The sequence below is a fragment of the Ovis canadensis genome, chromosome 1 (assembly GCF_042477335.2).
Source record: "Ovis canadensis isolate MfBH-ARS-UI-01 breed Bighorn chromosome 1, ARS-UI_OviCan_v2, whole genome shotgun sequence".
NCBI lineage: Eukaryota > Metazoa > Chordata > Mammalia > Artiodactyla > Bovidae > Ovis > Ovis canadensis.
In genome coordinates, this window is record NC_091245.1 from 97,756,995 (window position 1) to 97,782,538 (window position 25,544).

A 25,544-nucleotide genomic window follows, 5' to 3' on the forward strand; every position below is an offset into this window, starting at 1 on the left:
GACAGAGTGTTTTGTGACAGTGTAAAAACACACTTAAAATTAAGACAGAAAATAAAAATGAAGGCAGATAGGAAAGCCATTCCAGAGAGACCCACCACTCTAGGTCTAAGTGATCTGTGACTCTCCACATAGTTTATGTCAAAGACCTATCTTCCTTGTTTGCACAGGAAAATCAAATCTCTGGTGGAGTTGGGGAGGGGTGGCGGCACATTCAGAGAAGAGGGAGATGTCCCTTCCCTCTCTTCCCTGATCCCCTTTTGGCAGTTTGAAGTGGGGGAGCCTTTTGTGCTTAGGGAAGCTGATAGGGGGCGCCAGGGAGCTGTGCCGTTTTCTGGCTCTACAGCGCTCCTCAGCGACAGGAACAAGCTGTCATCTTGTGGGTGGCTGATGAAGGTTATCACCCCAAGGCACCCAAAAACCAGGCTGGCCCCCTGCTGCCTGCTCTCCATGTGGAGCTAAGGCTTGGCCTTAAGACCTTGTCTGGGAGCTGAGTCGGGCAGGGGTGCCCTGTCCCTCCCCTTCCTGACCTCAGTCCTGCTCCCCTTTCTCTGCAGGTAAATGCCCAGGCCCTTACCAGCATCTTCTGTCCACACACCAAGCCTTGGGTCAGTCTGGCTGAAGCTCTTGGGGCGCTGATGCAGGCCTGGGCTGGGTCTCCCAAAGGGACCATCCAGGTGGTGACACAGGGTGAGTTGGGGACTCTGCAGAGGGAGGGCGAAGAGGGCTGTGGACTCTGCACCCCAGCGGGTGTGTCTGCTGCAGGCCACAGACCAGCGAGGGGCTCCGAGATGCCCCTGTTCTTGTGACCCCACATCTCACATCCCATCTGAGTATGGCTCACTTGCTACCAAGTGAGGACAGAAAGGGAGGGGCACACAAAGTCATTGGGAAGTCTGCTTAATTTTCGTAAGTCCTGTTAGGCAGTATTTTTAAAATGTGCACGTTTGGGATGCGAGAAGGACCTCTGCAAGGTTCAGAGCTTCCTGTGGGAGGCGGTAGGATGGGTGGAGGGAGTCCAGGGGAAGCGACAGAACCTTTATTCCAGTTTTGACCCAGTTGCTTACCTGCCCTGGGACTTCCCCTTCTCTGAGCCATGGGTTCTTCACCCGTGAAGTGAAAGCTGAGGTGGGTGTGTCAGACAAGGCAGGTGCTGGGGGTATTTTGTGCTCTGGAACATTCTAAGGTGGGCTCTCCGGCAGGCTGATGTCCTCAGGGGCTCAACTGGGGAGTGGGTCCCCTGTACTCTGCAGAGGCCTGTCCTCCCCATTGACTGTTGGACATCTGCTCACTTGCGGAAAGGCTGGAGTGGCAGGGTGGTGGCAGGGTAGACCACTAGCATTGCCAGTACTTGGAAGGGGCAGAGGCAGGGAGGTTGGCTCAGGTGCTTCGGTTGCCCCTTTCTGCCTCCACTTCCTGAGACCAGCAAGGGTGTAAGTGCCAAGTAGGGGTGAGGGTACAGGCAGACCCAGGTGGCCGGGCCAGGGACAGTGGAGCTGGGCTGGGTTCTGGAGAGGAGTGTCTTAGAGTGAGCGCCTCCCTGGTGTGGACCCCCAGTATGTCCCCCTCCCCTGGCTGCCTCTCCATCCCCCAGAGGGAAGCAGAAATGCCCAGCAGCCTGGGCTTGGGCCCCCCCCCCCCCCCAGGGCAGTGAGGAGCCGTGTGACCCAGGGCTCAGGGCCAGAGTGCACTGCCCGCTCCCGTGTTTTTCAACACACAGCGCCCTGACGGCAACTTCTCTCCGTCCCCAGGATCAACCCTGAAGAACTCCGGGAGCTGCCTGGCCCCCGCCGTCATCATCGGCCTCCTGCAGGACGCGTCCCAGCAGGCGAATGTGAACCTGGTGAACGCCACGCTGCTGGTGAAAGAGGCCGGCCTCGATGTGCGCACCCTCCCCTCCCCTCCATCCCTTCCCCTCCACCCCTCAGCACTGCCTTTCTCCCCTGTGTTCAGAGCTCCTCTCAGCTCTGCTCACTGATGGGGACCCCCCAGGGTGTGAGTCCTGCTGGTGGCAGTGCCTCCCTGTGGGAGACAGCCATGACCTCCCCCCACCCCCCGCCGGCCCCCCGAGCATCAGCATGAGAACTGACGCCCGTGAACGTGCTGTGTGCATAACTGCTCCGTGAGCAAGAGGGCCAGCGGGACCCCCACGTCACAGCCAAGAAGGAGATCTCAGAGCCCGGCCGGGAGCCGGGAGGTGGCCCCGCATCAGCCTCTAACTCTCCATCCAGCAGTCCTTTACCACCCCACCCAGGGTCTGGGCTAGTCTGCGAACTCCAGGAGCTCGCCACACCTCTTATCCTCTGCGGCCCCTCATGGCTTCCCTTCAGTGTCTTCCTTTCTGGTTCCCTTTTAAGATCAAAGTCTGTGTCCTCTCCTCCGCCTGCTCTCTGACATCCTGGGTTGGCCACTGCTTCTATGCAGGGAGCAGGAAGTCAGCACCGGAGGGACCAGGCTGGACCACCTCTGGTGGCTGGGCTGCCTGTCCAGCCCTTCTTCAGGGATGATCCTGGGGACAAGAGAAGTCTACCTCCCTCCCTCTGCTTTCTCCTCCTCCCACCCTCCCCTCCAAGCCTTTACCTGTATCCAGTAGATCTCTTTGCCCTCCTTCAGGGAGGAAGCTCATGCTCAGGGCCGCCAGGCCTGCCCATCTGCCCTCTCCCCTGACCCTGAATTGCTAAGTGTGGCGGCCAGGCTGATGCCCTACAAATTGGCATTTAGGCCAAGGGAGGGAGTAGGCGTCACTGTGCCTCTTTGCCTCCTCTCTGCAGGTGACCACCTCCCACAACCCTGCCACACCAGGGGAGCAGGACTTCGGGGAATGCCTCCTGACCGTGGCCCTGGCAGGTGCCCCTTACCAGGCCGTGGGCTTGGTCCAGGGCGCCATGCCTGTGCTGCAGGCGCTCAACGGAGCTGTCTTCAAACCAGAAGTGCCTCTCCGCCCGGGCCAGCCCCTGCTCATGTTCCGGGCTCAGGCCTCCAACCCTGCGATGCTGCCGACCATGATTGGTGAGGAGGGCCTGTGGGGCTGGCCAGTGCCCTGGGGGCAGGGACGGCTGTGTGTGTGTGTGTGTGTGTGTGTGTGTTGTGTGTGTGTGTGTGTACAGCTCTGTCCTGGGATTGCGCTCTGTGGATTTCTGCCTCCTTCAGCCCCTCTTCATGCCTGCAGGCATCATTGGATCTGCAGCAGGTTCCAGAACATGTGGAATTGAGAGATTAATTGCCTTATCTGAGGTTGCAGAGCCATGTGGCAGGGGTGGGACCCTAGAGCCCCTGTTACTAGCCAGGTGCTTACCACGTTAAGGACTCAGTTTGAGACTGCTTGTAGAAGTGTATCCTGGAGTTCAGAGCTATTGAGTTGCAGGTTTCCTGACGGCAGGGCTGAGTGGTGGTCAGCCTGATCCAACAAAGCCTGTCTGAGCATCCCTCCAGCAGTCGCGGGCATCTTGGACCTGCCTCAGGCCCCTGGCACCAAACCTGCTCGGGGTCCTGGGGCACTTCCAAGTATGGCAGAGAATGAGTGCCCACAGGCGTCAGGGGGCCTGATATCAATGTCCTTGCCAGATGCCAAGAGGAACTTTCCCCTGCTTTTCTCCCTTGCTGATGGTCCGGATAAAACTGCCAGCCAGCAAGTCCACCTGGTGGCTTTGGCTCTTTGTGGCTAATCTTCCCTCCCCTGCCTTGGGGAGGGTGTTCCTGACAGGGATCCCTTTGTTCCCTCTGTCTCAGCTCTTCAATTCTGAGACCACCACCCCTGTTGCAACACTGATGTCAGAAATCAAGACTTGTGAGCCTGCTCCCAGCCTCCTGCTTCTCCTTCCCCTGTGCCTGGTGCTAACCAGGGGTTTCTTCTACTTCCAGGCCTCCTGGCAGAGGCAGGGGTGCAGCTGCTGTCCTATCAGAGCTCTGCGGTGTCAGATGCGGAGACCTGGCACGTCATGAGTATCTCCTCCCTGCTCCCCAGCCTGGAGCCCTGGAAGCCACACGTGACCGAGGCTTTCCAGTTCCGCTTCTAACCTTGGGCTCTCCTGTCCCAGCCTCGTGGGATTTTCTGAAGAAACATATCCACTGGGAGAGGAGGTCCACATTTCTGGGGCTGACACTGCTTGTGTCTCCTCTGAATCCTATCCTCCTATGGTACAGAAATCACCTCCCAATAAAGAGCCTACCCTCTACTCTCTGGGCAGTTTTGTGTTGTCATTACCCGGAAGAGCCACCAGAGGGCATCCACGGGCAGCCGTGGGGCTGGGCTTTGGCTGCAGGCGAGTCGGATACATAAAGGGAGACCCATAAAGAGAGATCTAGATGGGTGGACTACATGTCTGTGTGGGGGTGCTCTGAAGAGGACCCTTTCCCTGTGTCTCAAGTTTTTAAGAGACATTTTTATAGGAACAAACCTCAAGGGTTTGAGCAAGTGCCTGTGCTATTTTGGAGTAGGAAATGGCAATGCACTCCAGTATTCTTGCTTGGAGAATTCCATGGACGGAGGAGCCTGGTGGGCTGCAGTCCATGGGGTCGCAAAGTCTGTGCTATTTTAGATTCCCCCTTCTGGCTGGGAACATAGAGGCGCACTGATAAATGTAACTCACCAAACGTGTACAGCACTGTGTGCCAGGCATTGGGTTAGGAGTTCTGCCTTGGGGGAGGTTTATTAGAGCTCAGCTGCTTCTGTAGACATCTCTCTCTGCTGCGGGACAGAGCACACAGGTCACTGGAAACAGGGAGGAAAGAGCCACAACGGGTGTGTGTGAATTCTGTTGAGACCTGGGGAGAAAGTCATTTGAGTTGAGGATGGTGGCTCCCGGGAGATGTTTGGAAAGGTTTCATAAGAGAAAGAAAGTGTGAGTAAAGGCATGGGGCCTGAGGATATTTGGCAGATTCACAAAGCCAGTTTTGTACGGTGTGTGTGTGCACGCGTGCTCAATTGCTTCAGTCATGTCCATCTCTCCACAACCCTATGGACCATAACCTGCCAGGCTCCTCTGTCCATGGGATTCTCCAGGCAAGAATACTGGAATGGATTGCCTTGCCCTCCTCCAGGGGATCTTCCTGACCCAAGGATCGAACCCATGTCTCTTGCGTTTCCTGCTTTAGCAGGCGAGTTCTTTAGCACTAGCACAACCTGGGAAGCCGCAGTTTAGTATGGGATAGACAGTATATCACTTGGTTTTAAGATTTTCATGAAACATGTCAGAACAGTACTCCTGTGCCTGAAGGGTTTCACCCTTTGAGGGTTGTTTTCCCTCTGTCAGTAAGGGATTGTCTATTCCCACCTCAAACCCAGTAGCACCTGTTTTGGAGACTACCCCAGGCTGAGAAGGCCCGATACAGGGTAACTGATTGCCACTGGCAGCAGCAAACCCATTTCTGTGGCCTCAGTGCTGTGTCCGAAGGTTGATAGAAACTCCGCCTGTAGCCACTCCCTGTGCTGACATCTGCCAGGAGCTCATAACATGTCAGGGCCTTGCACACGTGGAAGGGGATGGGGACAGGAATAGCAAAGTGGCTTGGAGCTGCTCTGACCTTAAGCCTTTGTTCCCTTATCAATAAGAGGGACAGTGAGAACTCTCAGGATTGAATGAATAACAACTGATTTGTGGAAAGTGCCTAAGGCACTTGGTCAACATTGGTTCCTTCATCCATAGGCCTTTCTTTCAGAGCAGATGAGCAGGTCTCACTCAAGGCTCTTACATAGAATCCTATGCACCAAAGGGCCCTCCCTTCACCCTAGTAGTAATGTTTTGCCAGATCTAGACATGGTTGTCCTGACATCAGAACCCATTCCCTCCAAATGGAAAGAGGTCTTGCATAATGTGGCATCTGGTTGTTGGGGGGTTGGGGTGCCACTGGAGCCCACTACTAGCTAGAAAGACGGGCTGCAATTGATGAAGTTAAACTTAGTTAAATGTAAAGTTGAACTCAGAAGCTTCTCTTGGTGGCTCGGTGGTAAAGAGTCTGACTGCCAATGCAGGAAACACAGGTTCGATCCCTGATTCAGGGCCACAGAGCAACTAAGCCCGTGCACTGCGAGTATTGAGCCTGTGCCCCAGAGCCTGGGTACCGCAACTCCTGAGCCCATGTGCTGCAGCTGCTGAAGCACGCATGCCCTGGAGCCTGTGCTCTGCAACAAGAGAAGCCGCTGCAATGGGAAGTCCGCATACCGCATACTGCTCTCTCCAATAGAGAGCAGCCCCTGCTCGCCACAGCTGGAGAAAGCTCAAGCTCGTGTGCAGAAATAAAGACCTAGCACAGCCAAAAAAAAAGCACGTCGAACACAACTTTCAGCTTCCCAAACTCCTCTAGACAGACCATATTTTGTGCTCTAAGGTCAGAGCAACCCAAAGTAATTTAGAATTACTCATGTAATTTAGGAACCCAAAATTACTTGAACAGCTCCCTGTATCTTCCTAGACATGAGTAGCCAGTGAAGGCATGGGACACATTCACTGCATCACTTTGTCCACATAAATGCTCCTAAATTTAAAAAAGCAAGTGTGTTAAAGATCCATCTGGTGCTGGTTACTCCTTCACGTTAGTCTGTGGTTCGTGGTGTCTCCATACCACCTAACCTTAGAGTGGAATTCCTTCTTGTGTACCTTGGCTGGTAAGCAAGGGTTTGCCTCCCGTGGTGGAGACAAAACAAAGAGAACTGGCTTCGGAATGCTGACTCCTAGAATTCTGAGGTTTAGAAATGTGTGCTTGTGTGTCTAATATGTCATCTGAGGACAGGAAGTTGCCTCATGGTCAGTAGACTGGCTCACTGTCCACTTTTTTTTTTTTTTTAATTCATTCATTTTATTTTTTGACTGTGCTGGGTCTTTGTTGCCGTGTGCAGGCTTTCTCTAGTTGCAGCAAGTGGGGTCCATGCCTGGGTTTCTCCTTGTGACTTTTCTTGTTGTGGAGCACAGCCTTTTGGGCACGTGGCCTTCAGGAGTTGTGGTGCACGGGCTTAGCTGCCCCATGGCATGTAGGGTTCTCCCGGACCAAGGATTGAACCTGTGTCCCCTGCATTGGCAGGGAGACTCTTAACCAGTGGGCCGGCCACCAAGGAAGTCCTCCACATCTGTTTTAATATGATATGTAGGTATTCTTGATTGAGATGCATAAAACAGGCCACAATACCCTTCCCTAGTCATCACTCCATCCTCTTTCCTGCTCTAGGTTGTCCTGGGTGACTTCTTTGCCCACATAGGGAAGTTCTTTATTTGCATGATAATAGCTGACCTTAAGGTGAAAATAGTGACTGGGCAACTGAAAAATCATTCCCTTATCTGCTGACCTGATACAGGAGGAGGGGGCTTTCTTCGGAGTCCGTTTTCATGAAGTGGATCCGGATCAGAAGAAGGTCTAGGGCTTAGTATCAAAGTTAGTGGCATGGAGGAGTTGAAGAGGCTGGGAACCTCTGTCTGTGTGGTAGAGACAATGACCAGTGCCCTTCTGGGTGCCCTGCAGCCGAGCCAGGGCTGACGCTCAGCTAGCACCCTGATATCTTCACTGTTAAATACTAATATTTTTAATATCACCCCCACAGTGTCCAAATGACTCCCAAGTGGAGGCAGGCCTGGTTCCGGCACTGGGTGACACAGAAGCTCCTGATTGCTAAGGCCAATGGAGAGATTTAGCACCAAGACCCCTCAGTGAACTCTACGGAGGGACGGCAAGGCCCGGAGTTCCCTTCTTCAAGAATTCAGATGACTGTCACACTGAGTGGAATAAAGACAAATATCATACGATATCATATTGGTTGGGGGCTTCCCAGGTGGCTGTAGGAGCAAAGAACCCACCTGCCTATGCAGGAGATAAAGAGACTCAGGTTCGATCCCTGGGTCAGGAAGATCCCCTGGAGGAGGGCATGGCAATCCACTCCAGTATCGTATTGCTTATATGCAAAATCTGAAAAAAAAAAAAAAAAAAAGATGCAAATGAATTTTTTTACAAAACAGAAAGAAACAAACTCAGAGACTTAAAGAATGAATTTATGGTTACCAAGAGGGAAGGACTGGGGGCAGAGAGACAGAGTGGGAGCTTGGGATTGATATGTACACACTACTGTGTTTAAAATAGATAACCAACAGGGGACTAACCACTGTATAGCACAGGCAACTCTGCTTAATATTCTGTAATAACCTAAATGGGAAAAGAATTTGGAAAAGAAAAGATACATGTAAATGTATAACTGAATCACTTTGCTGTACCCCTGAAACTAACACAACACTGTTAATCACCTATGCTCCAACGTGTATATATATATATACACGTTGAGAACTCAGGGGAATATGGGCTTTTCTCCCATGGCTACAGACACTACTGCAGGGATCTTAGGAAAGGTGTACACTGTCCTGCCTGGGGTGCCGACTAGATGGAAGGCCCCCAAAGAGCTTGTTGAGGAGCAGGCAAAGGTTGGGGCAGGGGTGGGGGGTTGGTAGCCAACGGGGGTTTGTGGGTGGCAACTGCAGCTTGTGTAATAGGGCAGGAGTTCAGGGAGCATCTGGAGAGGGACTGGGAAGGGAGTCAGCTGATGAAGGCATAGTGCTCACGTTGGGGTTTATCTTAGATTTTCTGGTGTCTACTGTGAAACGAACAACAGGCAGAGAAGTCCAAGGGACAGAGGGGCGTCAGACAAGCAACTCTTTCCCCTGTGCTCAGTGTCCCGTGAACCCTACAGCTTCCCTCTCATCCCCAGCCTTCCCCACCCCCACCTCCCACCCCCAGAAACCGTCTTCTCTCCTCCACAGTGCCCCTTTCTCACTGGGGTGGTGGAGGAGACTCTTTATAAGGAAGTAACTGGATGCTTCCCATTCCCTTTCTCAGCTCCATCCCCTCGTCCTAAGCCATTGCTATTTTACAAAAAGATTCTAGATGAAGCAGTGTCCCAACTCAAGGGAGACAAAAGATCCTCTAATGGAAAAATTTCCTACTAGGTACTGAAACTTTTTTTTTGGCTGGAGGAGCCAAAAATGTAACCTATTAACCTCTGACCTGTGTTTATTTGTGCAGAAAACACTATCAAGGCATGAGACCAAGGGACTTTGATCCTCAGCTCCTGAAGTCAACTCTGGCCCTTGTCTTCTTGTCTGCTGGCTCTGTAAAGTGTCTTTATTTATTTGGCTGTGCTGGGTCTCGGTAGGGGCAGAGGGATTTTCGGTCTCTGTGGCAGCATGGCCTGGGAACTCTCAGTTGCAGCAGGTGGGATCTAGTTCCCTGACCAGGGATTGAACCCGGGCCCCCTATATTGAGAGCATGGACTGTTTTGGCCACTGGAGTACCAGGAAGTCCCCGGGAAGGTATCTTTAGATTATGTAAGGAAGCTGGGAGTGGAGGTTGTGTTTCAGCCTGCACCTCTCAGCGAATGGAATTGAAAGGGCGAGAGGCAGGGTGAGAAGTGAGTGCTCAGCAAGCTTGCTGCCATGGGGGTGCGTGTGGAAAGTGGGGCTTCAGAGTCCTGACAGCTGCTGCACTGCTTGTGCCCTAGTTTCCAAGAAACACAGGAGGCATTCTCTGCTTCTTTGCTTTTTAATGGTTATTTTAGCTCAGTACCAAACATGGAATTTAGAAATTCACAGAAAACCCTAAGAAACAAAGACATAACAGCATGGAAATGTGATAATGACAACAATGACAAAGCTACAACAAACGAGAGGCGAGTCATCTGGATCTGGAAGGAGACAAGGGACCCGCCACACTTTCCGTCTGTGATTCAAGGCTGAGTCTCTCCTCTGTCCCGCCACCTCTTCAGAGAGGGCTCTGCAAGCCCATGACAGTGACTGCAGCAGGGAAAGGCAGAGGGACCCATTCGGGAGGGCCCCTCACTCTATGGGGCCAGTGCTTACAAGGCTGCTGCGTCCAGTGCAATCTATTTACCAGCTAAGAGTGGGGGCTTTATACAGTTGAAAGAAGGCAGCCGTTCTGTAGCACTTTTCCCAGGAAACTCTCCACAAATCTGTAAAGTTTAAAGAAACAAAGGAAGGACATCAATCGCGAGTCTCACCCTGGGCAATCCCATTCCCACGTCTGCTCCTTGCCCAAGGCGGGCTCTCCTAAACTGCATCCCTAGTTTGGGTGTTCCACCGCCCCTTGAGGAATGGAGTATTTCCTGCCGCATCAATAAGCCAGGATGTCACAGTCATCAGCGATTCCAGCCTTCCAGGGCACTCAAGAAGAAGAATACCTGGCAGACATCAGGGGAAGCCGCTGCCTACAGGGAGCACTGAGGAACTCAGGATTTGAAAACACAGGATACGGGCCCCAGATAACTGAGATGCATATGAAAGCAGTGATTTCAGTAAGCCCTGACTCTTGCATCTTCCCATACACAGAAACTATAGAATGGGAAAGACTAGAGATCTCTTCAAAATAATTAGAGATACCAAGGGAACATTTCATGCAAAGATGGGCTCGATAAAGGACAGAAATGGTATGGACCTAACAGAAGCAGAAGATATTTAAAAAAGGTGGCAAGAATACACAGAGGAACTATACAAAAAAGATCTTAATGACCCAGATAATCACAATGGTGTGATCACTCACCTAGAGCCAGACATCCTGGAGTCCGAAGTCAAATGGGCCTTAGGAAGCATCACTACAAACAAAGCTAGTGGAGGTGATGGAATTCCAGTTGAGCTATTTCAAATCCTAAAAGATGATGCTGTGAAAGTGCAGCACTCAATATGCCAGCAAATTTGGAAAACTCAGCAGTGGCCACAAGACTGGAAAAGGTCAGTTTCAACCTGATCCCAAAGAAAGGCAATGCCAAAGAATGTTCAAACTACCACACAATTGCCCTCATCTCACATACTAGCAAAGTAATGCTCAAAATTCTCCAAGCAAGGCTTCAACAGTATGTGAACCAAGAACTTCTAGATGTTGAAGCTGAACTTAGAAAAGGCAGAGGAACCAGAGATCAAATTGCCAACATCCATTGGATCATAGAAAAGCATGAGAATTCCAGGAAAACATCTACGTCTGCTTCATTGACTACACTAAAGCCTTTTACTGTGTGGATCACAACAAACTGTGGGAAATTCTTAAAGAGATGGGAATACCAGACCCACTTTACCTGACTCCTGAGAAACCTGTATCCAGCTCAAGAAGCCACAGTTAGAACTGAACATGGAACAACAGACTGGTTCCAAATAGGGAAAGGAGTATGTCAAGGCTGTATATTGTCACCCTGCTTATTTAACTTATATGTTGGGTACATCATGCAAAATACCAGGCTGGATGAAGCACAAGCTGGAATCAAGATTGCCAGGAGAAATATCTGAAGGGTTAATAGGGTAGCAGAGATGTGCCTGCAAATGGGCCTCTCTGCTAGGGCTGGACGTCCTTGCAAACGAGGCGTTCTGCCAAAGAGTCTGAACACAGCCTTGAGTTTAATGGTCCCTTGCAAATGAGGGAGCATTCCCTTCTTGTGATAAAGAAGGAATAGAGGGCTTTGTACAGACTCTGCAGTAGACTAGAATTTTACTCCCCTTTGCTATACGATAACATGTATGCACCTGTGCTGTGCTGAAAAGGCTTATTCATGCAGTCTGGAATTCTGCCTAGGGGGCTTTTATAATAAACGGCAATTAGTTTTTTGCCCAGTTCTGTTCCTCCGGCCGCAGTGTGCGTGTCGTCTGTCTTTTGTGTGTGTCTTGTTCTGTGTCATTTCACTCGTAATCTCCAACAATATCAGTAACCTCAGATATGCAGATGACACCACCTTTATGGCAGAAAGCGAAGAGGAACTAATGAGCCTCTTGATGGAAGTGAAAGAGGAGAGTGAAAAAGTTGGCTTAAACTTGACATTCAAAAAACAAAGATTATGGCATCTGGTCCCATCACTTCACAGGAAATAGATGGGGAAACAATGGAAACAACAAGAGACTTTATTTTTAGGGGCTCCAAAATCACTGTAGATGGTGACTGCAGCCATGAAATTAAAAGACACTTGCTCCTTGGAAGAAAAGCTATGACCAACCTAGACAGCATATTAAAAAGTAGAGACATTACTTTGCTAACAAAGGTCAGCATCGTCAAAACTATGGTTTTCCCAGTAGTCATGTATTGATGTGAGAGTTGGACCATAAAGAAGGCTGAGCACCAAAGGATTGATGCTTTTGAACTATGGTGTTGGAAAAGACTCTTGAGAGTCCCTTGGACTGCAAGGAGATCAAACCAGTCAATCCTAAAGGAAATCAGTCCTGAATATTCATTGGAAGGACTGATGCTGAAGCTCCAATACTTTGGCCACCCGATGCAAAGAGCTGACTCATTAGAAAAGACCCTGATTCTGGGAAAGACTGAAAGCAGGAGGAGAAGGGGATGACAGAGGATGAGCTGGTTGGATGGCATCACTGACACAATGGACATGAATTTGAGCAAGCTCTGGGAGATGGTAAAGGACAGGGATGCCTGGCGTGCTGCAGTCCATGGGGTCGCAAAAGAGTAGGACACTACTGAGCCACTGAACAGCAACAACAACAATGCACATAAAAGTGCTAAATTCCTTAACTTGGGGTATTTGGTTTCTTTTAACAATAGTCTCTTGATGTTCCAGCTATTGCCCTTTGTTATAAAACACATCTACATAATCTGGCTACATCTCTCACCTCGTCAGAGCAGTTCCCTCAGGTTTACTTGAGATGCTGTCTCCTTGACTTGAAGTCCCCCAAATTCCCGCTGAATAAAACGTTAACTCTCAACTTTTAGGTTGTAGCTATTTTTTAAGTCAACACCCTCTAGCAACAAACCTAGATACCTGAGTGCCCTGAGCCCAATGCCCCAGGAGCCAAGGTTGTGAGATAGGCAGGGTCCCCGCGACATGTCCTGTCTGTGAAGGGAGAGCAGACTGGGCGGTGCAGAGCCAGAGCCCCACAGAGCATCATGCTGACATAAAATCTTTGTTTCAGCTAACATCTCATGGTGTAGGCTCATTGCTCCTGTGAGACGAGGATGAGCCCCAGCTACAATGCTGCCTAACCTTGTGGGCTGGGCTTCCCTGATAGCTCAGTTGGTAAAGAATTCGCCTGCAATGCAGGAGACCCCGGTTCGATCCCTGGGTTGGGAAGACCCACTGGAGAAGGGATAAGCTACCCACTCCAGTATTCTTGGGCTTCCCTTGTGGCTCAGCTGGTAAAGAATCTTCCTGCAATGCAGGAGATCTGGGTTGGGAAGATCCCCTGGAAAAGGGAAAGGCTACCCACTCCAGTATTTTGGCCTGGACAATTCCATGGACTGTATAGTCCATGAGGTCGCAAAAGAGTCAGACACGACTGAGCGACTTTCACAAGTTTGTGGACCAGGAGACAGAGGGAACCTGATGTGGAAACTCTCCTTTGAAAACTCCCTTGAAAACTCTCTCTCTTCCTCCCCTCTCTGTTTTTGTTGACTGAGCTAGCTTGATACAGTTAAAGACTCACTCTTTGCCACTGACTTGCCCTCAAGAATCATATTACAAACATACAACAGAGAAGCAAACAGTTGACTCCCAGCTAGGGCCAAAGTCTGAAGAGTCTGCTTGTGGAGCCTGCTGCCTGGCCTGTCGGCCCCCTTGCCCACCCTGCCTTACCTGTAACATCTCAGGCCATACTTCAACTGCCCCATAGGGGCTGGAATGCTGGCAGTGGTTGGTAGTGAACAGAGGACACGCCTTACCTGCAGTTTCCCTTTTTCATCTGGGTATCTCATTTACTTGGGACTTCCTTCTCTTTCCCTGCTCCCTACCCTGACCTTGGCAAGCCTTTTTAGTCTTCCCCCTTCATATCCTTAAGTAGGGGGAAAAATTTAAAAAACAGAAAAACATTTGGCACAAAAGCAATTGCTTCTTGCTCTTCCATTCTGCTTATCTTACCAATTTGGAAGATAAACTGAAGGCAGATTCCTGGGTAGGTGAACTACAGGATTCTAATTCCCACTCTTTGATTTTCCTTCAAAATAAAGAATTCTCTTAGTTCTCTTCCTGACTCAATCCTCCTCCATCAAACTCTTCTCTCCTCACACTGCTCCCCACTTTCTCCCCAAATCGCACGAAGCAGGGATTGCTCACAGCCTCTTAGCCTAAGGCTCTCTCCAGCTGGCTCTCCCAGAATCCCCAACACCTGTTACCTTAAGAGCCTGTCTCCAACAGTGTGTGCCTTCTCTGATGCTATTCACCTTTGTTACTGACTTGCCTCTTTGGAGTACTGAGTTCCGCAGTTTCAGGTTCACATCCCACTTCCCTTTACAGATGCTAATTTTGTTTCTATCAAACTTCTAATTCTATCAACCTCCTTATCAGGAGGAGATCAGATGACAAACAAGTTGACTCTTTTTTCAGATTCAAGATTTAAGGACGTGCCCCTCCCCCAGCATTTGCCTTTTGTAGGCAAAGAGCCCCAAGAGTTGTACTTGGTCATCATGGTGCAAACTCCCCACCTCTGGTCATTTTGAAAGCTACTAAGTGGAATGTTGCCTGTCATATGGGTAAACAAAGGATGTCAGTGTCCGAGACTGCAGCCCTCTAATGTGAGCCCTGAGGAAACTTGTGAAATCTTGTGATATCTAGCCCTAGATAGCTGAGGTGTATATCAAAGGAATGATTTCAGTGAGCCCATACTTTTGCATTTTCCCACATGCTGAAAAGCTAGAAAAGTCGGAAAAGTGCTAAGTTCCTTAACTTGGGATATCTGGTTTCCTTCAATTAGCAATAATCTTTTGAAGTTCAGGCTACCTACCTTTCATTACTATATAACCTGGCGCCCCCTCTCATTTCCTCTGAGTGGCTCTCTCAGTTACTTGAGATGCTGACTCCCCGACTTGAGGTCTTACAAATTCCCACCAAATAAAACGTAACTCTCAACATTTAGATTGTGAATATTTTAAAAAAAACTCTCTGGCCTTTTACGCTGTCAGAATTCCATCTGTTATATAATACAGGGGGCTCAGCTAGGTGCTCTGTGATGACCTAGATGGGTGGAATTGGGGTGGTGGGTGGGAGGGAGGTCTAAGAGGGAGGGGATATATGTATACATAGAGCTGATTCACTTTGTTGTATAGCAGAAACGAGCACAACATTGTAAAGCAATTACACTCCCGATAAAAATATAAAAGAAGTGAAAAAGAAAGAATTGCATCTGTGGCCCAGAAGAAAAACTTTAAGCCACTAACACTCGAAAATTTCACTCACCACCTTTAGACGGGGCGCCGGGCGTACTTTCGGCGATATAGCTCATCCACTCGCTCCAGGTACCAAGTGCCTGGGAAAAGGCTGTTCTTATCACCAGGTGGTGAGAAATTCACTATGGAACAAGAAGGGAGGCAGTATTCACAAAGGGCTCTATGGGGCTGAGGAAGAGAAAATGGTAACAGGGGCATCCAGAGCTTCATGTGGAGCTCTCCTGGTTGTGCTGCAAGGGGTAGTGAGGTCGCTTGTCTACACCCAGCAGAGCTCTGGGCTAGCAGAAGAACCAGAAGCAGCTGCCTTGTGGCTAGTACCTAAGACTTGTTGACTAGAAATTTTATTATAAGATATGCTGCTTTCCTACATTAAACAGGCCCTTCCTCCACTGAAATCTTCATCATGTCCTTCTACCGAAGGTACCGAGCTTGAGGGGTACCTCAGAGCATCCTGTATTCTAATAGACACTTCCTTCCTAGCCCCAAGTTTTCCAATTCTGATTCTCTGTAGTATTTCAAAGGTTTGTCCATTAACATTCATCTCAGAGGCCTGATTTTTAATTGTTTTCTTTTTTGGTCTAACATGTCCCCGGGTCCAGATAAAAACTGACTAATTACTAAGTTTAGGGGTTTTTTGGGGAACATTCTCAGTTGCATAACTTCAGTCTTCTTTTCAGTGCAAATCATGGGTCCCACGTTTTGCTTGAAAAAATATGGTTACCCTGGTTTTAAAAATCACCGTTTGGTTTCTCCAGTCTTAAATTTAGCTTTGGTTTACTTTTCCTTTGTTGCTTTTTGGGGGCAGTTTTTTGTTTTATATTTGATAAGGAAAGGGGGCAATTGGAAGGAAATCGTAGTATTTGCCGATAACATCATTCATTAATTAATTCATTAATCTCTGGCAATCCTGCGAAGTTGGTATGGTTTTAGAAAGGAAGCAACTCAGAAAAGTTCAATAATTTTCTCAGAAATAGAGGGCAAGTGTCACAGGTCAGTTTAGACTTGGATTTCTGGCTCCAAAGTCTGGGCATTTTCAACCATTGCTTAGATACCATCAATATTTTCAAAGACCATACATCTGGCTTCCATGGGACTTCATTGTCCAGTATGTATCCTGTTTTGGGTGGCTATCTATATTTTGTACTGGGAAGCCACATGCTGCCTCCTACCTCTTCCCAACTCTGCCTTCTGCTTCCCAACTCAATTTGTCCCCCTTTGCACCAAACAACCCTTTTTCCCAATCATATATCACAGAAATCAGTACTCTCACTTGCTATATTCTAGACTTCTGATGAATTCCTGCCACTCAGCTACTGGCATAGAAGCTGAGAAAAATTGCCTTCTCCTCCTCTCTTTCCACCTTTTTTTCCTTACTCTTGTGGTAGTATTGTTCTCTTTGGTTCATTATTTCTGTGAACTCCTCAGGAGACACACGCTTCCGGGAGGCAAGACGTTTCTGCAAGTCTGATGTACTGGATACCAGCTTCTCCAGCGGGGAGCCTGGGAAGCAAAAGCAAGACCCGTAAACTTACATCGTTGTCATAACTGCTACCAAGCACAAGTCTAGTATAGGGTCAGCTCTGTGGGAGCTGCTGCTCCAAGGAAAAGTGCTCAGTGTATGGCTTAGAATGTCAAGAAATGATCAAGATCATCAAAAACAGCATTAGCAAAACTAAGGCAGACCTTCACTTCATCAAGGTGTATCCCATTTAGTGCTTTGATGTACGCCCTTGATTACATCCATCATAAAATAGTCAGCACATTTTTACTGGATATCTCAAACCCATCAACTTCTCTTTAATCAGTTGTAATCCAACCATGACTACCTCTTGCCTAGACTATTTGTTGAAACAAACTAATTGGTTTCCCCATATTCACCTTTGTTCCTCAACAATCTAGTCTCTAATCAGTAGCCAGGGAAGTACTTCGAATATGTAAAATAGACAAGCTTATTCCATTGCTTAAATCCCTTCAGGGCTTTCCTTTGTTCTTAGTCGCAGCATAATTCTGTCAGGATGGGAGCTTTAGTAGTGATGAAGCAGAAAATGGTTTCTTTTCCCAGATGGAACTGGCCAGAAGTGCCTGAACAAAAGACTGGACTCACCCGGAGAAGCATCCTGGGACACCCGGAAAGAAAAGAAACTTGCTGCCAAACCAGAGCCATAAGAGAAGGCACCGATCCTGGAGCCAGCCAAGTCTTGGGCAGAGTGACTACAAGGAGAGGAATCAAACCCAGAAAAACAGATCAGCGTTATATTCTGCTCTGCAAATAAACTGCCGATCTAGTCAACCTCTTGCAACTAGAAACGGGCTCTGGGCACTCTACACAAAGAGGGAGTTTTGGAAGATCCTGGGAGTAGGCCCCAAAGGAAGAAAACTTGCCAAGAGGAGAACACCTGAAACCCAAGATATCACAGTGAGCACAACAGAATTTCTGGGATTTAAAAGGAGCTTCTCCCTACCCATGAAGACAAGACGAATTCAGTGAACTCTGAGGTTACCTCCAAGTCGGGGTCAGACCATTGGATTCACCTCAGGGCTTCCATGTTGACTGGCAATGCTTCAGCAGTTGTAAATTTTTAAATTGTCTCCTTGTTAGTAATAATCTGAACAAGTCCAACCATACCTGTATATATTTTTTCTTATGTTATATACATGTCCTATAAGTATTTTCTGATAAACTCTACAAAACTGAATATCTATTTAAAAACTAACACTGGGGCACCTGCTGAGCTTTTACCGTTTTAACTGCTTTTGACATTTAACATTCATCAAAATTTTAGATGATAGGTATTGTTATTATACAAATTTTATAGTTGGGAAAAATGAGGACTATAATAGTCATTTTTCCAAGGTCAAAGTTAGTAAGTGGTAAAGAGATTTGAACATAAATTGTGGGTTCGAAAACTACAATGCTTTACTGAGTACAGACATTTTAAATGGATGAGATAAAAATATGCATAAAAATTCCCCTATTTTCTTGATGTATCCAAGCAGATCTTGCACATCTGCTGGCATGATACATGCATTTCAGTTTGGAAAAAGTGTTAGTCATGTCCGACTCTTTGCAAACCCAAGGACTCTAGCCTCCCAGGCTGCTCTGTCCATGGAGTTTTCCAGGCAAAGATATTGGAGTGAGTAGACATCCCCTTCTCCAGGGGAATCTTCCCTCCCCAAAGATCACACCTGGGTCTCCTGCATTGCAGGCAGATTCTTTACCATCTGAGCCACCAGGAAACCACTGTTTAATACTGATGGTCAGTCTACCTACACATACACCTTTGAAATACATTTCTTTCATTTTCCTTCCTTCCTTCTTTCCTTTTTGAAAAAATTCTGTACGAGTAAAGGAGTGAAACTTGGTTGACCCTTCAGACCAGAGGCCAGAGTAAGAGGAGGTAGGGACAGGTGCAGTACTCACTGGGCCAGAAGTGAGGCCAGGCATCCATATAGGGATGAGGTGTACATATTCCCATTGTACGTGGAGAGGTAGAGGGAGTTCTTGGTTTTCTTATTGAACATGTTCAGGGAGGCTTTTAGAAATGCTTTATCTACCTCCTTATTGGTGTAGGTGTCTTCCAGCTTTAGTCCCCTGCGAGGCAGCCAAAGAAATAGGTCATACGAGAAGACACATGAAGGAGGAAGGCAGCAAGCAGAAAGTATAACAGCTACTGGAGAGAAGACTTTGGAACACATGTTTTTATTATAGAATATTCGGAAATACAGAAAATACAGAGGAAGTGTCACTAACAGTATTGCCGCTCAGAGAGAGAGCATCAGTCATAGTTTTCTTATGGAATCCATTCCAACTTTTATAGTCTATTGAAAAATAAAACCATGCTATACATTCTGTTTAGCATGCTTTCTTAACTAATTTTCTCTATAACATGAAATCATCTCCTTTAGCATTATTTTTAAAGACTGCAAAATAGACCATGATAGGATGTACCCCTCTTTAACCAAACTCCCCATTTCTATCCTCATTAGCTGAAGCCGTGAATAGCTACATGCTATTTTTTTTCATGAAACTTTTTTTTTTCCATTAAAACCTTTTTTTATACAATTTTTTAAAGTTATTGTCCATTTACAGTTATTACAAAATGTTGGCTATATTCCCCATGTTGTACAATACTTCCTTGTAGCCTATTTTATACCACTGTGTATCTATTGGAGTGTACCACTGATGTCTGTCTGTGCTCAGGCACTCAGTCGTGTCCAACTCTTTGTGATCCCATGGACTGTCGCCCACCAGGCTCCTCTGTCCATGGGGATTCTCCAGGCAAGAACACTGGACTGGGTTGCCATGCCTTCCTCCAGGGGATCTTCCTGACTCGGGGATGGAACCTGCGTCTCTGGTGTCTCCTTCATTTCAGGCAGATTCTTACTGCTGAACCACCAGGAAAGCCTGATATCTAGCTAATAGAGTAGCAATCCACTGTATATCTAAACCACATCTTCTTCAATTGTTCATCTATTGATGGACACAGGTTGCTTCCACATCTTGGCAATTGTCAATAATACTGATCCGAACATCAGAGTGCAGGTATCTTTTCAAAAAAATTTTTTTGCAATATATACCCAGGAGTGAAATTGCTGGGTCATGTGGTAGGTGGTTTTTTTTTTTTTTTTTTTAGAAATAACTACATGTTCTTTTAAAAAGGTGAAATTACTGAGCCAAAGTTATAAACATCTTTAAGGCTTTTGATTTGTGTTTCCCTATTACTCCCCCCAAATCCGTCCACTATTGCTCATTTTCTCATAGCCTTAAGTCTGGGTATTCAAATTTTTTAAAGGCTATGTAAAGAAAACATAGGGCTTCCGTCCTAGCTCAGTTGGTAAAGAATCTGCCTGAAATGCAGGAGACCCAGGTTCAATCCCTGGGTTGGAAAGATCCCCTGGAGAAGGAAATGGCAACCCACCCCAGTATTCTTGCCTGGAGAATCCCCAGAGACAGAGATGCCTGGTGGGCTACAGTCCATGGGGTTGCAAAAAGTCAGACACACTGAGTGACTAAGAACGCACATAAAGAAAACATTGTTTATATGCATTACTAATGGGCATGCACATTTAAAAATATGCATATGTGCATTTCTTCCCTGAGGAAATTTCTTGTCCATATCTTCTATTTAATGGGTTTATCTTATTACTGATGAAACTTTCATATGCTAAAAATATTAGCCTATTATTTTTGGTATATGTTAAAATTTTTTCCATGGGGCAAGTCTTAGAAGTAGTGTTTGTACTAACTTTGCTGTTTTGGTTGGTTAATAGCAGGGTTAGCAGTAGTAGCTAGAAATGGGGACAGATGTTGGTAGAATACTCTAAAACTTGAAATGAGAAGATACCAAGAAGAAAGGGAAAGATTCCCTTCCCAGTGAGATCTCTTTGTGTTGAAGTTTCTTTATTTCTAAATGCCTTGGAGTATTGCATCAATAAACAGCATTCTCCCTGCTTTATTGAAATCCAAGGAGGGGGAGTATGCTGGACTATCCCTTTTTCATAGATAAGGGGGAGGAGGCAACAAGTTAGACATTCTTTAAGGCAATGGCAAGTGAGAAAGACCAGACCTTCCCCAAGTTGCTATCCTGCAGTGTGATTATTTGTTTCTAGGTGTTTCTGTACAGACTGTGAGATCCTTTAGGCGGGGAGCATGAAGTCACACCCACTTTTATGTCCCTAGAGTTTCATATGATGCCTGACACACAGTTGATATTCATAACATGTTTATTGCCTGAATGATTTTGGCACACTCCCTTTCCCTTTTTCTTATTCTCTGAATCTTCTTGAAGTCACCTGATTGACAGGTGCCAGCAGGGTCCCTCTGCTCCCTGAGATGCAAGGTGAGGTCCTTACATAGACAATAACCCAGTAACCCACACGAGGACTTGATGTCATTTCTACTGTGTTAGAGGACTGTTGTTTTTACCTCACAGGAGTGGCTAGTCGTCCAGATTCAAGGCATGAGGAAGCCCCTCATTCTCACCCCTCATGAGCCTCTAGGCTCCTCCTGAACAGGACTCACCTGAAGGCCTCCAACCCCTTGTAGATGCCAGTCTGTGTGTCACCACTGGCCAACAGGAAGTCATTGAACATCAGGCGGGCCAGGGATTTCTGGACTAACTTGCAGAAAGGCGTGTGAAAAATCATATACTGCATATCATCGAGAGTGAAGGGCCGATCGATGCCAGCTGGAAGAAGAAGCATGAAAGCAAGGATACAGTGTGTTCTAAGGACTCCCGGAGAACGAGCTCCTACCTACAGTGAACACACAGTTTGTTCATTTTACAAGCATTTTATCAAGCACTTTCCCAGGTGGTGCTAGTGCTAAAGAACCTGCTGCTAACATGGAGATGTAAGAGATGTGGGTTCGATCCCTGGGTCGGGAAGATCTCCTGGAGGAGGACAAGCAACCCCCTCCAGTATTCTTGCCTGGAGAATCCCCAGGGACAGAGGAGCCTGGCAGGCTACAGTCCATAGGGTTGCAAAGATTCGGACAGGACTGAAGTGACTTTGCATGCACACTACTCGTAAAAAAGGAAAAGAAATCAATGTTTTCTTCCTTTCTGCCAGTGCCAACTTCCATGACAGATAATTCCTCAAATCAACCTCATATCGTATTATTTTCTCTATTTTCCAGAGGAGAAAACAGGGTCTCCAAAATACGAAGCTAAGTTACATGTCCGAGGTCACTCAGCTTGAAAACAGCTGATTTTGGCTTTAGGTTCCAGAGTCTCTGACTCTACACTCCAGACCCTCTTTCACTCCAAAGAGAAGACCAGTGCACCCTCTCCCCTTAGAAAGTTTACAGTTTGGTGCTGAGATTCAAAGCAGCGTTGATCAAATTCGATATGAGAATGAGGGGTACAATTAAAATGTCATGAGTTCAGAGGGTGCCAGAGCAATTGTTGTGGTTTAATTGCTAAGTCGTGCCCAACTCTTTGGGACCCCATGGACTGTAGCCCGCCAGGCTCCTCTGTCCATGGGATTTCCCAGGCCAGAATACTGGAGTGGGTTGCCATTTCCTTTTCCAGGGAATCTTCCCTACCCATGGGTTAAGTCTCCTGCATTGCAGATGGACTCTTTACCATCTGAGCTACCAATTAGCCAGTCGCAATTTTACAATGGGTGGGCAGAGGCTGAGAGGTCTAAGTTGACTCCTTTCTCATGGAGGCAAACTGCATTCCCACCAGCACAGTGGAAAGAGCCAAGATGCTTTAGGCCACCCCTAGAGCATCTGTGCTCTGACGCTTCAGCACATGCCTTTTCCCACGCTGAAACCTGCATTTTTCAGACATCCAGCTAGGCACAGCCAAACAGGTAAGAACACTTTTTATTTTTATTTTTTTAAGGTAAGTAAGTTTCTCTGTATTTTTAAAATAAGATTTGTTTCTTATCTGATTATGAAATCGGCACATATTTTTTAGCAGAAAACTTCAGAAACTAAAGGTGAAAATAAAATTAACTTGCAAAGCTACCATGCAGAGAAAGAAAATTACTGATAACACTTAAGTATATTGAAAATATAGGTAAGAATTTTCAACGTCAATCAGACTTTAAAAGGTGGCAAACTATAAACTGAGTCAAATCACTGCTGACTTCAACAGAAATGAATCCTAGCACCCACAAGACATGGTCCTTCTGACTCACACACTACCTCCCCAGGTGGCTGACACCTACAGGCTTCAGCTGTGGCTTAGGGTTGTTTACTTTCTTTCAAGTTAAAGGCAATTTCATACTTGACTTTGGATGACTTCCAAAGGGAGTTCAGCCTAGACCCGGGAAAGCATGTAAGAAGAAGACGTGAAATAATTCTCTTGAGATCATTTGCAGAGGAGAAAAGAGTCCTTGTGTTAAGAGTTTGGGACACACTCTCAGCCTCATGTAAGTAGTCTGTGACTTGGGCCCTCTGAGCCCCATACCTTGCTTCCACTGTTTCTCGATCTTTTGACGGTAAAATGCGTAACATTTGTCCAGGGCCCTTAAGTAGCACTGGATGGAGAGCTTCCCATCCACCAGTGGGTACTCTGAAGTCACATCTGGTTTGTAGAAGTCGTACACGTTCTCCATGTGGGTTCCTCTAAGCCCTGGTGAGGCACACAGAGGGATTCAGAAACTGCACAGTGCAGCCCATATTGAGCAGAGAGGGTGGGAAATCCATGTACAAGCAGCACCCTTGTCTTTATGTTCATGCCCAAGCCCAAGGCCCACTGATTATCCCTCAGGTGTTCAAAGGGAGTTAATTAGATGAATACCTTTTTATAAGTGAGATGTATATTTCTATTTCCACACCTATATGGGCTTAAAGAAATCTGGAACAGACTCCAAAAGTCTCAAAGGAAAGCTCTTACTTTATATCCAATTATTTTCTTTCATTTTCAGTGGTCACTTTAGCTCCCAAAGGGTCCTTGTCAGCAGCACAAATGCCATTTGATCCAAACACCATTATCCTGATGTGTGATGGTATAGATGAAGCCACCTTGCTGATCCTTTTCTTCCCTTTCTCCCTGCCCTCTGCTCCCCAGTGTAGTCTTTTGAAGGCAAGCACTTTCATCCTCAAGTCCATACTTCGGCCCTGAATGTTCCAGTTGGGAATTAAGAGCTAAGAGCTAAGCATTTGGCCATGCCATGCAGTCCCCTGGTACCGTGTTTACTGCACAGTGTACTACAAACCTCTCTCGAGGACCAGAGGGGCCTCGGGCCCAACCAGCATTGCCACAGCTCCAGCCCCGCCTGTGGGGCGAGCGTTACCACTGGGGTAGACGGCAATGTCCCCACAGACCACCAGTGCGTAGCGACCTGTAAAGAGAAAAGAAATAATTATTATTACTGCCAAATCTCCAGTAGAGTGAAAGCCTCCTCTATGCCAGGCACAATTTTAGGTCCTGGCAATAGATCACTGAACCAAAATAAAAATTCCTGCCCCTGTGGAACTTATACTCTAGTGAAGTGTAAATGACATTGCATCGGAAATGCAACGTCAAAACTCAGTGTTCTCTGACTCAGGCTGTAAAAATTCCTCATGTATTCAACAAAAAATTCATAAATCAGCACTTTTGAAAATAATTTAGGTTTGTACTCTTTGTAGTGCTATAGTGGAAATTCTTTCCAAATCACAGAAGGCCAAAGGATGGGAAGGAAACTAATATTTGAAATCCTAGACACCAGTTATCCTCAAACAATCCTTTAAACAATCCATTGAGTCAGGTAATGTCCACATTTGTAGAGGACATTGCCTTGCAGAGAGTTCAGGTAATTTGTCTAAGGTCACCCATTTAGTGAAAATGGAATTTTGTATTCAAACTCAGTTCTGACTGGATCCCAAACAAGGCACTTTGAAAAATCTAGTACCACTTTCTTTGTGAGAAGAATTAATGTTCAGTAACCACATTTAATGTAGATGATCTATGAAATTACTTCTGTAATAGGCAGATGATTATTCAATAAATAACCGTTGTCCTGAATATTATTTGTTACTTCTTCATCTAGTACAGCTTGCTCCTAAACGTGGGTATGTGGAAAAGACACGGCAGTACTTTTAGTATTCTACCTAACCTGTCAGAAACAGTTATCTCCTCTTTATAGACAAAGGAATTGGGGCCCAGAGAACTGAAGTCACTTGCCTAAAGTCACACAGCTAACAGGATTTAGTCAGAATCCCAACCCAAATTCACCAAAACCCAACAATTTTCGGTTAAGACTGTTTAACCACGCCAACAAAACAGCATTTTTTCTCCCCAATTTTATATATATGAATATAAAAATAATATATAAAAGTATAAGATAAATATATAACAAATAAACATAATCTATATAAGCAAAATTTATATGTTATATAAAATTTGGAAACTATAAAAGAGTATTTATTAATATAAGCCATTAAGGAAGAGATCAGTAAATTTGATTACCTAAAAATGAAAACTTTCTATCAGAAATACAAAAGACAAACTGAGGATGTATTTATAATACTTACAGCCAACAAAAAATTATTTTCCTTCATAGCTAAATGTCTCATCGGAAAGGTATATAATAGGAAAATGGCCAATAAACATCATAAAAATATCAAAATTCTCTTATAACAAGGGAAAATCAATGATACTACAATTTACTTATTAAGCTAACAAAGATTAGAAAGTTTGAAGTTAGAAAGTACATTCCAACAATATGTTAGTACAATTTGAAGAGCAATTTGGCGCATTCTATCAAACTTTTTAATTAAATGATCCTGCAGTTCCACTTCTAGGAATTTATTCTTACCACATATAGCTATGAGCATACAAAGCTACTGCCTTAAATATTAACACTTTTTATAATAATTGCAAAAAATATACAACAATCTAAATATCCATCTATATGGGACTAAGGTTTGGTATACCCATCAATAGAATTTATAATGTCTTTTAAAAGAAAGA

General features: G+C 46.4%; 2 protein-coding genes across 5 annotated transcripts in view; one reads left to right on the top strand and one right to left on the bottom strand.

Moving 5' to 3' along the window:
- PHGDH (phosphoglycerate dehydrogenase) overlaps window positions 1–4,172 on the top strand; it is a 31,096-nt gene extending 26,924 nt beyond the window's left edge. The window contains exons 9-12 of the mRNA XM_069602258.1: window positions 555–687; window positions 1,749–1,879; window positions 2,769–3,006; window positions 3,859–4,172. Of these exons, the coding sequence (XP_069458359.1) occupies window positions 555–687; window positions 1,749–1,879; window positions 2,769–3,006; window positions 3,859–4,013 (657 nt within the window). The 3' untranslated portion in view covers window positions 4,014–4,172. The remainder of the gene's footprint in view (window positions 1–554; window positions 688–1,748; window positions 1,880–2,768; window positions 3,007–3,858) is intronic.
- Window positions 4,173–9,491: 5,319 nt separating this feature from the next.
- HMGCS2 (3-hydroxy-3-methylglutaryl-CoA synthase 2) overlaps window positions 9,492–25,544 on the bottom strand; it is a 31,148-nt gene continuing 15,095 nt past the window's right edge. For all 4 annotated transcript variants that reach the window (XM_069602283.1, XM_069602291.1, XM_069602300.1 and 1 more), the window contains 8 exons: window positions 23,806–23,931; window positions 23,055–23,219; window positions 21,158–21,323; window positions 18,557–18,727; window positions 17,240–17,346; window positions 16,510–16,635; window positions 15,146–15,257; window positions 9,492–9,937 (listed from right to left, as the gene is read on the bottom strand). In XM_069602283.1, coding sequence (XP_069458384.1) covers window positions 15,151–15,257; window positions 16,510–16,635; window positions 17,240–17,346; window positions 18,557–18,727; window positions 21,158–21,323; window positions 23,055–23,219; window positions 23,806–23,931 — 968 coding nt within the window. In that variant the 3' untranslated portion in view covers window positions 9,492–9,937; window positions 15,146–15,150. The remainder of the gene's footprint in view (window positions 9,938–15,145; window positions 15,258–16,509; window positions 16,636–17,239; window positions 17,347–18,556; window positions 18,728–21,157; window positions 21,324–23,054; window positions 23,220–23,805; window positions 23,932–25,544) is intronic.